Here is a 14,297-nt window from a genome sequence, read left to right as displayed (position 1 = left end):
CAAGAGTCGAACAGGGGAACCTGCACTCAACGGATGGGCCCCAGGACCATCTAGATGAATGTATTAGGTTAAGCCCCATGAATACGCCATTTTTGTATGTTGAAAATGTCAAAATATTTGAGAAAATGGAATGTCAGGAATTTTATGTGATGCAGCCTGGTATAAGGCAGTAATCAGCTGAGTAGCCGTTTTAAATAAGTATGGATCCGATGTCAGGACACAAACTTGATTAGAAAACCACATGCAAGGTAACACCCCGTCCATTCAACTTAACAGAAACCGTGCAGCCCTGAGCTCACTTCCAACCCTCTGCTCCTCCACAAGCCACACGAGCTAACTATTCACCCACCTCTTTGGAAGCCCTGCCAGCTCCCACCTCTGCCCCAGCCTCCCCTCTGCCCTTCACTGCCCTTGGACCTCCTTCCCATCCTTGACAGGAGCTCAAGCCTACCTTTGGAAATCACCTCCTTTCCTTTTTTTTTTTTTAAATTTATTTATTTATTTTTGGCTGTGTTGAGTCTTTCATTTCCGTGCGAGGGCTTTCTCTAGTTGCGGCAAGCGGGGGCCACGCTTCATCGCGGTGCGCGGGCCTCTCACTATCGTGGCCTCTCTTGTTGCGGAGCACAGGCTCCAGACGCGCAGGCTCAGTAGTTGTGGCTCATGGGCCCGGCCGCTCTGTGGCATTTGGGATCCTCCCAGACCAGGGCTCGAGTCCGTGTCCCCTGCATTGGCAGGCAGATTCTCAACCACTGCACCACCGGGGAAGCCCCCCTTTCCTTTTTTAACCCCCATCACCTTGCCTTTTCATGAACTCCAGTCCACACCGCTCTGCCTCTCTCACCTGACACTGAACTATAAACATCCTGGCAACCCTGCTTAACTCTCTGACAATGCTGGTTTTGCCTTCCCACCTAGATGATCAGTGTTTTGAGAAATGCTTTTTTGCATTCTCTGGAAGACTTAGCAAAGCTACCTCATATCTAATGATTATTGATCTCAAACCTTTCCTGGAGGCAAATGCATCCAACAGGAGTTCACTCTAGTCAGTAACTGTTAATAAGAAGTTTCTGTCCTGACATCTGGATCCTTACCTAGTTAAAACTGCTACTCAACTGATTATTGCCTTATGCTAGGCTGAATCACATAAAATTTCTGACATTCCATTTTTTCAAATATTTTGACATTTTCAACATACAAAAATGGCGTCTTCATGTGGCTTAACCTAACACATCCAACTCATTGCTGCAAACACAATGCCAGCCCAGCTGCACACGCTGAAAAAGCAAAACTGGGCAGACATGTGTGGTCGTGAAGCCCTATGGAGAAAAGCAGCACAGATCTGAGCTGGTTCTAACATCAACAAAGTAAACTTCCCGTTCTCACCCTGAAATTTCTTTTGGATTCCATTCGTATCGTAATTGTTTTAACTAATCTTGTAGAATGTCTGTACTCGGTCTAGGAAGGCAGGAAAAAGAATGCTTCTGGAACCACCTACTAAAGGGAAGAGCTTCAGAAAGGGGGACGGGGGGCTTCCCTGGTGGTGCAGTGGTTGAGAGTCCGCCTGCCGAGGCGGGGAACACGGGTTCGTGCCCCGGTGCAGGAAGATCCCACATGCCGCGGAGCAGCTGGGCCCGTGAGCCATGGCCGCTGGGCCTGCACGTCCGGAGCCTGTGCTCCACAACAGTGAGAGGCCCGTGTACCGCAAAAAAAAAAAAGGGGGGGGGAGGGGGGGTGGGGAGTGCAGGGTGTTCAGCTTCCGATACAGGCAGTGAAGAAGGGGTAACCGTCAAAACAGCAACAACGTGGCCTGTGAAGTGGTCCCAGCTTTTAACTCCCCATTAAATATATAAAACGTACAATACATGTTCTTACCCTCACCTCTACTCAGGCTTTCAGCAGATTAAGAAAAGGGGCTGAATAAGGAATTGAGTCGTTTCGATTTCCTAAAATACATGACAAAGAGCAAGACTTTATTCTCTTAGTTTTACCCCCAAGAAAACAATGTGGGCCAGACCCTGTGGGCTTCACATGAATGTCTGATGAGTGACAACTTACAACACACTTTGGTGACCAGGCTTCCCACATTACACAGGTATTTATTTCGGAGGCTGCATGAGTAATCTCCGGTGGTGACCCACACACAGGTCCTGAGATGGGATGAGACTGTGGACCAGAATGTTTACAACGTGGTGAAGTCAATATCACGAGAGCTGACCCGGTGAAACTAAGAATCATGCTGCAGTCTGACCGCCTGGCTCGAAGGCAGCGCGGCTGTTTGTGAGCTGTGCAATCTTGGGCAAACTCACTCGTTCCTTCTACAAATATCTATGGAAGCGTCAACTAGTCCCAGGTGCTGGTCTAGGGACCAGGGATTAAATGGAGAATACAGTAGCCATGCTGCTGACGGGCATGCTCTGAGTCTCCGTTTCTTCATATGGAAAATGGGGGCATGAGAGTACCCACCGCGTGAGATTGCTGGAAGGAATCAGACAGAGTAACTGTGCAGAGCCCTGAGAACACCCTTGGCCACGCTGAAGAGCTCAATAAATGTCAGATGTGCCCACTGCCTCCACCACCACCATCATCATGGTGTTAAAATAAACTCAACGTTGCCACCAAAACCAACCTAAGATCAAAATAAGGCTCCAGACCTAGCCTCTGCTTTACACAAAAGTTATTTAAGAAATCAGTGAGAAAATGGAACACTATGAAGACTATTAGAGAAAGATGGAAACAGTTCTCACAGAACGTCAAGTAAAGAAATATTTTTAAAAGGTTCATAACAGCAGCAGCAAACACTGTACACAGTACCTACTACACAGCAGGCATTGTTTTAAGCTCTTCATATTTATACATAAATAAGTTAATATTCCCCAAACCCTGTAAGGTATGTGATATTATCCTCATTTTACAAGAGATGAAAAGTGAGGCACAGAGATTTTATGTAATTTGCCCAAAGCCAAACAGCCAGTAAGTTTCAGAGCCAGGAATCAAGCACAGGCTGCTGGCTCTAGGGTCTGTTTTCCTACGTACCCGTCTGCTACAGCCTCGTGGGGGCAGTGTTCTGTATAGCAGCTGGATGGGTAGTTGGATGGGTACCATGGCAACAGAAGAGGGAAGGAGACAGGTGTTCCCTTCCCTGGACTGTGCAGCTACTCACTTTGGTAGGATGAGGACCATGCTTCAGGAAGAGTAGATGAGCATGAATTCCACCCCTGGGTGTATAACCAAGAGAACTGAAAACTGATGTCCACACAGAAACTCGTACACAAATGTTCACAGCAGCATTATTCACAATCACCACAAAGTGGAAACAATTCTGATGCCCATTACTGATGGACGAATGAATGAAACGTGGTCCGTCCGTACATCGAAATATTATTTGGCAAAAAGAAGGAATGAAGGGCATGCCACAACATGGGTGAACCTTCAAATCATCGTGCGAAGTGAAAGACGCTAGTCACAAAAAGCCACATGTTGTATTTATATGAAACACCCAGAAAAGGCAAACCCATAAACAAGTAGTAGACTAGTGGCGGCCAAGGGGAGTGACTGCTAGCAGGTGCAAGGGTTTCTTCTGGGGGAGATGAAATGTTGTGGAACTAGACAGTGGCTGACGGCTGGACAATCTTATGAATATACTAAAAACCAGTGAACTGTACACTTTAAAAACTGTATACATTACGGTACATGAATTGTATTTTTAAAAAAAGAATGTAAGAGCAACTGTGCTCCCCTGTGAAAATCTCCAGAAGGAAAATACTTACTTTTTCTGTCCACTATGGCAAATACAATCAAGTTACCACTATACTTGGCTCTAAAGTGCTTCTCTATATCGTTTTTTAAAATCCCAATATGTAACTTTGGCACACCAATAAAAAATACCTGAGAATCTCTAAAAACATAAAACTTTATAAGTATTATTTCATTCACAGTAATACATTAAGTTTTGATAAATGACCCAATAAAATTAAATCCAACGAGAAAGAAAAACTAAGTAACTTTATTAATATGACTTCAAAGTTAGCACTCACTGTACATTTCATTTCCTACTTCCCTTCCTTTGTACCTTCCTGTGGTACCACATACAGCACCACAGCGAAGAGCCATCCTGCCTGGGCTGGAATCTGGCCTCTGCCACACACTAGCTGTGTGACCCAGAGCAAAGGTAGCAGCTCTGCGCCTCGGCTTCCTCTTTTTCTAAAACGGGGTGGCAGGAAGCATACTTACCTCAAAAGGTTGCTGTGGATTAAACACAAATGCGTATTTGTAAAGCACTTACAACAGCGCCTGGGACACAAAACGCTTTATAAGTGTTATATATCACGAGTGATGTAATGGGACAGAGCTCCACCAGCAACAGGACTGGACACAGATGAGAAGTCATAAAGAGAGGCCTGGGGGAGTAAGTACAAAACTCCTGACAGCAGTCACGTCTCAGAATGTGTGAGATGTCACAGATGTACAAGTCCCCTCAGAAACATGAGCTAGATAAGCCCATCAAGGTTATTTACAAGGCACTGAAACATCACACCCATAAGGAGGAACCGCATACAATAACCAAAGGTGTCGCATGCAAAGTGTGTGTATATATGTATATGCAAACACTCAAAAATCTAGCTATTCACACAGGAAACCACTAGGTAATGCTAAAAATGATTTTAAATCGGGGGTGGGGGGGAACAAACAAACAAAAAAATCCCCTTGGCTACCAGACAGACACTGTACGCCTAGCACAGAGTGCTTCCTCTACCGTCCATCTAACTGGATTTCTGTCTAAAAACCAATAAACAAGTAAAACTAACTGGAACTGACTCCAATACCATAAGCTGCTTCTCGGGTGACTTTCCTGGAAATGGGATGTGGCACTTGAACGGAAAGAAGAACAAATTCATTTTTTAAATAGCTCTTCAGAGGCAGCCTCACATCACTGCCGCCATCTACCATACGAAATTTAACGTACGGAATGATCTACAAGAGCTACTGAATTTTTCTCATTTGTCCCGAGGCAAACAGAACAAACAGAAATTTTGTTCTGGAGAAATATCGTGCAGAAACTGCTCTTTAAAAATTAACTTCGCAACGTCAATTCTGACTATCAGAATTGACAGTCAATTCTGACAAAGAAAGGGTGAAGCAGCCCGTTCCTCCACCAGTTAAGGAAGTTACTATGGCCCCGACGTAAAGCAAGGACAGTTCTGATTTGCAAAGTGCTACTGAATGCTAGCAAAGCAGCAAATCTCCAAAGCAACCCTAGAGATTTGTCCCTATAAACACTTCACTGACAATCTTATGAAGTAACTCACGTTAAAAATTTACTGAAAGTAAAATCTAAGCCCAAAGAATTCATTTATAAAAGATTGCTCAATGTCTTTAAATAAGTCTTTTCAGGTAACTGAAACCTAGGCAGTGCAAGGAAAATCTTGAGCCGTAATTACCTAGATCCTCGCCGTGCATGGACCAGTAGCACCAGGGAACAGGTTAGAAAGGCAGAATCCCAGGTCCTCCCAGACCCACTGTATCTAAACTTGCATTTTTTTTTTTTAAGGTTGCATTTTAACACGATCCCTGTGCTCTGCATGAATGCTAAAGTTTGAGATGCACTGGTCTAGATGCTCTCTCTCTGGTTACATCCAGACAAGCAACGCAGTGATGCAATTAAATATTTTGCTTTTCAACAAGTACCGGCTTTTGGGGGGGGTCAGGTACCCCAACTCTTAAAATTAAAAGGAAAAAAAAATGGTACGTGGGGGCCACACACAACCCTTCGCTATCAAGACATTCTCAGAAAGGCTCAGAAACAACCCAAAGGGGATGTGTGAAATGCTTCCCACAAGCCCAAGCTCATGGGGAGTGAACAAAGACACGCTGGTACCTGCAAAGCGCAGAGGTGCATCTTTGTCCAGGGCGATCAGTGGCGGGTCAAGGAGCACGGTGCTGTCACTCTCCGTAACTAAGCCGTGATACGTGGGCTCCAGCCACGGCTTGTGCTTGTTGACTGTGTTCAAAAACAGAAAAAGGAGAAAGGACATAGGCCAGGTTAGAATTATTATTTTCAACTCGACTGCTTTTGAAGACACACATCCATTATTAAAACAATAAAACTCTCATGAGTTCGGAAGGCCACGCTGCTATTTTTTGTGGCCAAGTTTGATATCAACGCCCAAATGGGATGAAATTCTAAAGTGATGTAGAAATTATCTGAGGCCATGAAGCAACCAAAAATAAGAAATAAATTGCTCTAGAAATTGAAAGAAAGAAAAAAGACTGATGGTTATGGACGGTATCATATCTTACTATCTCTGTTTTCTGCCTCTCTTAGAAAAGTTACAAATAAAATATGTTGTTTCTTGGATTAAGAGATACAAACTAAACAAGGTCCTACTGCATAGCACAGGGAACTATATTCAGTATCTTCTAATAAACTATAATGGAAAAGAATCTGAGAAAGAATAATATATTTGGTTGGACAAAAAGTTTGTATGGATTTTTCTGTAAGATGTTATGGAAAACCGCGAATGAACTTCTTGGCCAACCTAATATATAAAGAACATATATATAAAAGAATATATATATATACACATTTTATATATATATATAAAAAGACAGAATCACTTTGCTGTAAACCAGAAACTAACACATTGTAAATCCACCATACTTCAAAAAAAAAATCTTTTTAAAGACGTACAAACTACTATGTATAAAATAGATACGCAACAAGAATATATTGTACGGCACAGAGAAATATAGCCATTATTAGGTAAAACTTTATTTTTTTTTAATTAATTTATTTATTTTTGGCTGCTTTGGGGTCTTCGTTGCTGTGTGCAGGCTCTCTCTAGTTGTGGCAAGCAGGGGCTATTCTTCATTGCGGTGCATAGGCTTCTCACTGCGGTGGCTTCTCATTGTGGAGCACGGGCTCCGCAGTTGTGGCTCGCGGGCTCTAGAGCACAGGCTCAGCAGTTGCGGCACACGGGCTTAGTTGCTCCGCAGCATGTGGGATCTTCCCCCACCAGGGCTCAAACCTGTGTCCCCTGCATTGGCAGACGGATTCTTAACTACTGCACCATCAGGGAAGTCCCTAGGAGTGTAATCTTTAAAGGAGTTTGATCTAAAAAATACTGAACCACTATGTTGTACACCTGAAACTAATATTGTAAATCAACTATATTTCAATTTAAAAATGTTATTTCTTTATAACAATAATAATACATTATTTATTTAAAATTAGCATTACAAACAAAAACATAAAAGAGGTGAAACAAGACTTATGAATATAAAATTACAAATATGAGGTATTAAAAGAAAATGAGGGCTTCCCTGGTGGCGCAGTGGTTGAGAGTCCGCCTGACGATGCAGGGGACACGGGTTCGTGCCCCGGTCCGGGAAGATCCCACATGCCGTGGAGCGGCTGGGCCATGAGCCATGGCCGCTGAGCCTGCGCGACCGGAGCCTCTGCTCCGCAACGGGAGAGGCCACAACAGTGAGAGGCCCGCGTACCGCAAAAAAAAAAAAAAGAAAAAAAAGAAATGAAAACGCAAAATTTCTGAAAAACTTGACTGAAAACGCAGTGTTCAAGAAAAAACCCCTTTCGGGAGTTCCCTGGTGGCACAGTGGTTAAGAATCCACGTGCCAATGCAGGAAACACCGGTTCGAGCCCTGCTCCGGGAAGATCCCACATGCTGCGCAGCAACTAAGCCCGTGCGCCACAACTACTGAGCCTGCGCTCCAGAGCCCGCGAGCCACAACTACCGAGCCCGCGTGCTACAACTACTGAAGCCCCCGCGCCTAAAGCCCGTGCACCGCAACGAAGAGTAGCCCCCACTCGCCACAACTAGAGAAAGCCCGCGCGCAGCAACGAAGACCCAGCGCAGCCAAAAAAAAAAAAAAAAAAACACAACCACCCCTTTGGGATTGGGCCAGCCTGCACTCAGAGTCCAGCTCTCCTCTGTTATTTGCTGCGTGACCTGGAGCATATAACTGACCTCTCCTGATCTCAATTTCCTCTTTTATGAACCAGGGACACCCCACAACCCACAGGGCTGGGGTAGATAATTGGAGAAGTGTTTTTCCTACTCAATTAGGCACTAGCACTGTTACTTTTGTTTTTAAGGTAAGAACATCTGCTCTGGCAGTCTGCTTACCTGAGAAAATGAATTTGTAGTTCCTGTCCATTTCGTTCTGCCCCGGGCTTTGCCCCCGGTGGGGGTCTGTGCTGCGACTTTCCCTGGTTGTGGCCACCAAGCCCCTCCCCGGGTTCCTATCTCCACCAGCTTGTTTTGGGCTCATCTCACAGTTGGAACCTTTCCATTTTCCTTTTCCTTTCACCTTCTGAATGTTCACATTATAACCTCAGGCTATGTAGTTAACCACGGGAACCACTCCTGAAGCTGATCTGATTAAAAGGCATGTTACGAAACTTTATTTCCACATAGTTGGTGCCTATTTCTTGAATTAACTACCCAGATTCTCTTCCGTAAGTTTAAGTCAACCCAGAAGTAACTGAAAATAAATTTAAATGTTTAACCATCTTTAATACAATGTGACCATGATGTGATACTACTTTTTTTGCTGTTATGTGATGATGGGAGAAGGTATGGGTCAGAAGCACCTGAGCCTCACCTGCACTTAACTCCCTCGTGACCTACTGGAGGAGCAGTGCGCTCACATGTGAAATCCCGAACGGGCAGACGTGTGTAGGCCTATGTCTGCAAGGCGGAAAAAAAAGCTACCATCTCTCTGCTTAATGACGCATCCACCAGACATTTTACACACGCTGCATCCAAGCCAAGAGCAAATCCTTCCGCCTTTGTTTTCAAAGTAAACCCAGACCCACAGGGAGTTGGTGAAAGGGTAGAGAGTTTCGGTTTTGCAAGACGAAAAGAGTTCCAGGAGTTGCTTGCACAACAGTATGAAAGAACAAACTCAAAACTACTGACTTGCACACTTAACAATGGTTACAGGGCCTCCCTGGTGGTGCAGTGGTTGAGGGTCCGCCTGCCGATGCAGGGGACACGGGTTCGTGCCCCGGTCCGGGAGGATCCCACATGCCGCGGAGCGGCTGGGCCCGTGAGCCATGGTCGCTGAGCCTGCGCGTCCGGAGCCTGTGCTCTGCAACGGGAGAGGCCCCAACAGTGAGAGGCCCCAACAGTGAGAGGCCCACGTACCACAAAAAAAAAAAAAAAATGGTTACAATGGGAAATTTTATGTTACGGGTATTTTTCCACATTCTTTAAAAATCCACACCCACAAAATAAACCCAGACGCAGCCATTTCTCATCCTCTCTGCTGCCCACTTAGATCTACTACAAAAGCCAAGTAACCGCTTCATCCTTGCCTCCTGCACTGACTCTTCCTTCCCACGGTGGCTGGGGGACCGCTTCTCACACAGGGGTGGCTCAAGGCCTGTGCTCTCAGAACCTGTCTACACCAAAGGTACTGAGGACCCCACACAGCTTTGGCTTAGGTGGGGCCCATCTATCTATCAGTATTTACTGTGCTGGAAGTTAAAACTAAGAAAAATGTTAGTATTTATTAAGTCATTAAAAAAAAACCCATTGTAAGTTATCATAATATTTTAATGAAAATAACTATATTTTTTAAAACAGAGTTTACTAAGAAGACTGGCAATGTTTTACACTTTTGCAAACCCTTTCACCTTCTGGCTTAGTAGAAGACAGCTGGGTTCTCACCGCCACTCCTGCAGCCAATATGCTGCTTATGACACGTCATGCAGCCTCTAGAGAACTCCGCTGCACACTCATGAGAAAATGAGGAAAAGGCAAGTCATATCTTAAAATAATTAAAATAGCTTTGAGGGCTCCCCTGGTGGCGCAGTGGTTGGGAGTCCGCCTGCCGATGCAGGGGACACGGGTTCGTGCCCCAGTCCGGGAAGATCCCACATGCCGCGGAGCGGCTAGGCCCGTGAGCCGTGGCCGCTGAGCCTGCGCTCCGCGGCGGGAGAGGCCACAACAGTGAGAGGCCCGCGTACCGCAAAAAAATAATAATAATAAAATAAAATAGCTTTGACCTCTCAAATGCCCTGACAAGGTCCCTCGCTTCAGGCCTCTTCAAATGTTTCCTCCTCCAATTATAACTGCATCTGCTGCTCTGCTCTCGAGCCCCCCACTTCCTTCTTCTTTTCTCTGCTACTCCTCCCGACCACAGGCAGTCAGCCTGGGACGTGGGACAGATTACCTGGCTTCCCTTGGCCTCAGTTTCCTCACCCGTAAACTGGGGACAGCAACAGTACCCACCTGGTAGGTTCCTGTGTGATCAAACCAGTCATGTGTAAAATGCTCAGGACAGTGTCGGGTGCTCAGTAGATGCCACAAAGGGGTTGTGTTGTTACTTCTCCTGCACACATACCGGTACAAAACCAGAGATTCCAGGAGGGTGTGACCTTTGTTCTCTGCTAATTCCCAGTACCTCGGGCCACAGTAGCATCTCACTCCTCAGGAACTAGCTGGTAAGTGAGCATATAAGGAACCCCATGTAGAGTACAAATACAATCAGTGCCCTGGTTTATAAATTCTCTCACAGAGAAGAAAGTTTTGGTGCTGAGGATTTAAAAAAAAAGTACGATTTGGTGTTTTAGACATTGGGAAGATTTTTTTTATTTTTTGTTTCTGGAAGGTGGATGTTCTAAGCAAAGGAGACAAGAATCCGGAGGCATCGCATACATCAAAATACCGAGGGTCTGCCCGGAAAGTAAGCTGAGCCCAAATCCAGGTCACAAGGGCCAAACGTTTAGAGTGCCTCTGGAAAACATCTCCCCTCACAAGAGCTGCTCCCGGGACAAGAGGTTTGGTGGAGAGAGTTCAGCTGGTTGTGGTACACCTGCCCTTCTCCTTCTGAAATACCGCCCAGGACAGTGGTAAGTTAACTGGCACAGTGCTCTGCACGGGCCGCACAGCTGGCTGCAGCCTTTGAGCTGAGAGGGCTCCAGTGAGCACAGAAAAGAGCCTCGCTTTGCAATCAGGTTGAATGTTTTCCCTAACTGCTGAAAGTCCCGTCCTCTCCAGGCCTTGTTAAACTATCCTACGAGAGAGGCTGGAACACTGCCTGGAGTTACAGACCTAATACAGATAAACAGGCCATTTTAAAGAAAGTACTCCAAAAGTAAAGGAGCTGTTACAGTGGAGGATTCCTGGACTGAAGGTCAATATTATGACATACTGTGAGTGTTTCGTGTTTGGTAATTGTAACCATTGTTGATTCTGTTGCGGTCATCCATTTACAATGCTTGGTGTCAGTTTATTTATCTCTTGTAAAAATAAAATACAGTGTGTGTGTGTGAGTTGTGAAAAAAAAAGAGACCATCAAAGAAAACTCCAAAACCTCCATTGTTTGTCACTAATTTTGAAACAGAGAGGCTATTAGTTCAATCCACTATTGATAATGTACTATTAACAGCAATATTCAATTCCAATTTATTTTCATGTTTAAGATTTTATTAATAAAATTATAAGCACATCAAATAAAACTGAAGAAGACTATTCCAATATGTGAGTCCATAAAACCCCTGAGACTTAAACTAAGTGGATTTATTTAGCCTAGTAGGAAAGTAAAAATACTAGGCAAAGCGAATTGCAGAAAACCTGTGATGCATTTCTGCCTACCCTAATGGAAAGGCCTGCAGCTGAAAATGGCTAATGGTTCAAGGTGAATAATAATTGAATAGCTGGTCCCCGTTCTTTTATTTTTCCCCACTATTCTAATTTTATAACTCAAAATTTCTAAATTGCTCCTTGAGCTGACAGTAGAATGAAGAGATGTGGCCAGTTCCATTGACTGAGCCTTTAAATATTTAATAAATGATATTTTTCATCACATTCAATTGGCATTATAAAACATTTATGGAAACAAATGACTGACGTTCCTGTAATCATCCAAAAAAAGTCATAAAGACATGAGACTACAGGCCATAAGTCTAGGAGCAGGTCACCCATGTTCAGAGTCTTTACCCAATTCATTTCATTACATTCTAGATCATAAAAAAGCCAACGAAATTTTGAATGGCATAGCATTAACCAAAATCACAGAATAGCAAGGCTAAACCATATGATCATCTCAGTAGATGCAGACAAAGCTTTTGATAAAATTCAACACCCATTTATGATAAAAACTCTCCAGAGGGCTTCCCTGGTGGTGCAGTGGTTAAGAATCCGCCTGCCAATGCACGGGACACGGGTTCAAGCCCTGGTCCGGGAAGATCCCATATGCCGCGGAGCAACGAAGCCCATGTGCCACAACTACTGAGCCTGCGCTCTAGAGCCTGTGAGCCACAACTACTGATCCTGCGTGCCACAACTACTGAAGCCCGCACGCCTAGAGCCCGTGCTCTGCAACAAAAGAAGCCACCACAATGAAGCCTGTGCACCGCAACAAAGAGTAGCCCCCACTCGCCACAACTAGAGAAAGCCCACGCACAGCAGTGAAGACCCAACACAGCCAAAAATAAATAAAAATAAAAATAAATTTAAAAAAAAACACCTCTCCAGAAAGTGGGCACAGAGGGAACCTACCGCCACATAATAAAGGCCATATATGACAAACCCACAGCAAACATCATACTCAATGGTGAAAAACTGAAAGCATTTCCACTAAGATCAGGAACAAGACAAGGATGTCCACTCTCATCACTCTTATTGTATTGGAAGTCCTAGCCACGGCAATCAGAGAAGAAAAAGAAATAAAAGGAATCCAAATTGGAAAAGAAGTAACACTGTCACTGTTTGCAGATGAGATGATACTATACATAGAAAATCCTGAAGATGCTACCAGAAAACTACTAGAGCTCATCAATGAATTTGGTAAAGTTTCTGGATACAAAATTAATACACAGAAATCTGTTGCATTTCTATACACTAACAACAAAAGAACAGAAAGAGAAATTAAGGAAACACTCCCATCTACCACTGCATCAAAAAGAATAAAATACCTAGGAATAAACCTACCTAAGGAGGCAAAAGACCTGTACTCAGAAAACTGAAAGACACTGATGAAAGAAATTGAAGATGACACAAACAAGATGGAGAGACATACCATGTTCTTGGATTGGAGGATTCAATATTGACAAAATGACTCTACTATCCAAGGCAGTCTACAGATTCAATGCATCCCTATCAAATTAACAAAGCTAGCAATCAACCCTATAAATGTAGGCTATACCTGGGGAACACACCTATCATTTTAGGACACGGCTAGTTTCGGTGGCTGTGGTAGACTTTAATCATTAGAAACGGCCACCAATTTAAAAATCAAAATGAAAAGAATATAAGAGTCAATTTCAGGATTAACTTGAAACATAAAACTTTCATCTCCCTAAGTAAATCCCAACTCTCTGGACTAAAGAGAGGACGGCCCCTTACCCAGGACACACGAATCACAGACTCAGGCAGGGTGGATCCAAAGCCTGTGTGCAGTGGCCTTGACATCAATCCAGTTTGCCCCTCCGCATTCCAGAACACTTAGCTTGGTCATATCGGGCCAATACTGATATCATAATAAATAATGACAGGTGACTTAGTTTTAAGGGATTATAGGCATTTTGCTGGTATATCTTAGATGCTGTTCCATGTTTTGTTTGCAGATTCAGTGTTTAACCTCAATCTGCAATTAAGGAACACTGACACTAGGTGGCGACAGGTGCCTCCGATTCCATGCTGCAAATCACCGGGTTTCGATTAAAAATCTAGCTCTTTACTTACCAAAGGAGCAGAATGTAATCTGAGTCAGCAGGCCCTTTGTTAAAGATGATATGTATAGAAAAGTGTCTTAAATTATTTGCGTATAAAATCTCCAGCCGATTTTTTTCTCGAAAACTATAATAAAATATTCACAGGGCCCAAAGCAAAATATAAAAAGGCATACATTCTCTGGGACTCTCTCAGTACTGTCCCGGTTGAATACTCTTATTTAGAGCTGACCATCCCTGATTCTTCAAAGCAGCTTAACATCAGAGGTCCTTTCAGCTTCACATCACCACTGACTTGGAGTTTGTTCCAAGAGATCTTCCCTGAACACCTGCTATGCGTAAGCACACGGCAAGGTGCTGGGCTCTCGGGGAATCGTGGCACAATCTCTGGAGAACACAAACATGTCAAAGACCATCTACATTCTAAATGATGTGGCTACAACTAAGGGGTTATGAGGTGTGCCAGGAACTTCATCAATCAGCAGGGACCAAGATGACCAAGGAGCCACCATCCCAAATGTGGCCACGCCCCTTGCCAGAGGGAAAGAGAGAGCTCTGGAGGGTCTCCCGGTGGGAGCCGAACCTTCCACCCAAAAGG

At 44.3% G+C, this 14,297-nt stretch overlaps 1 protein-coding gene across 8 annotated transcripts in view; it reads right to left on the bottom strand.

Annotated features, from left to right (window-relative positions):
• CLSTN1 (calsyntenin 1) overlaps positions 1-14,297 on the bottom strand; it is a 78,512-nt gene that overhangs the window by 32,911 nt on the left and 31,304 nt on the right. For 4 of the 8 annotated variants that reach the window (XM_033843650.2, XM_033843658.2, XM_033843655.2 and 1 more), the window contains exons 1-2: positions 8,145-8,190; positions 5,876-5,998 (exon numbers count right to left, since the gene is read on the bottom strand). In XM_033843650.2, the coding sequence (XP_033699541.2) occupies positions 5,876-5,998; positions 8,145-8,175 (154 nt within the window). In that variant the 5' untranslated portion in view covers positions 8,176-8,190. Of the gene's footprint in view, positions 1-5,875; positions 5,999-8,144; positions 8,191-8,939; positions 9,127-14,297 lie in introns of those variants that run through there. The other 4 variants (XM_033843657.2, XM_073796432.1, XM_073796420.1 and 1 more) reach the window with 3 other exon arrangements.

The sequence above is a fragment of the Tursiops truncatus genome, chromosome 1, assembly GCF_011762595.2.
Source record: "Tursiops truncatus isolate mTurTru1 chromosome 1, mTurTru1.mat.Y, whole genome shotgun sequence".
Classification (NCBI taxonomy): domain Eukaryota; kingdom Metazoa; phylum Chordata; class Mammalia; order Artiodactyla; family Delphinidae; genus Tursiops; species Tursiops truncatus.
This window is presented reverse-complemented; position numbering and strand designations above follow the sequence as displayed.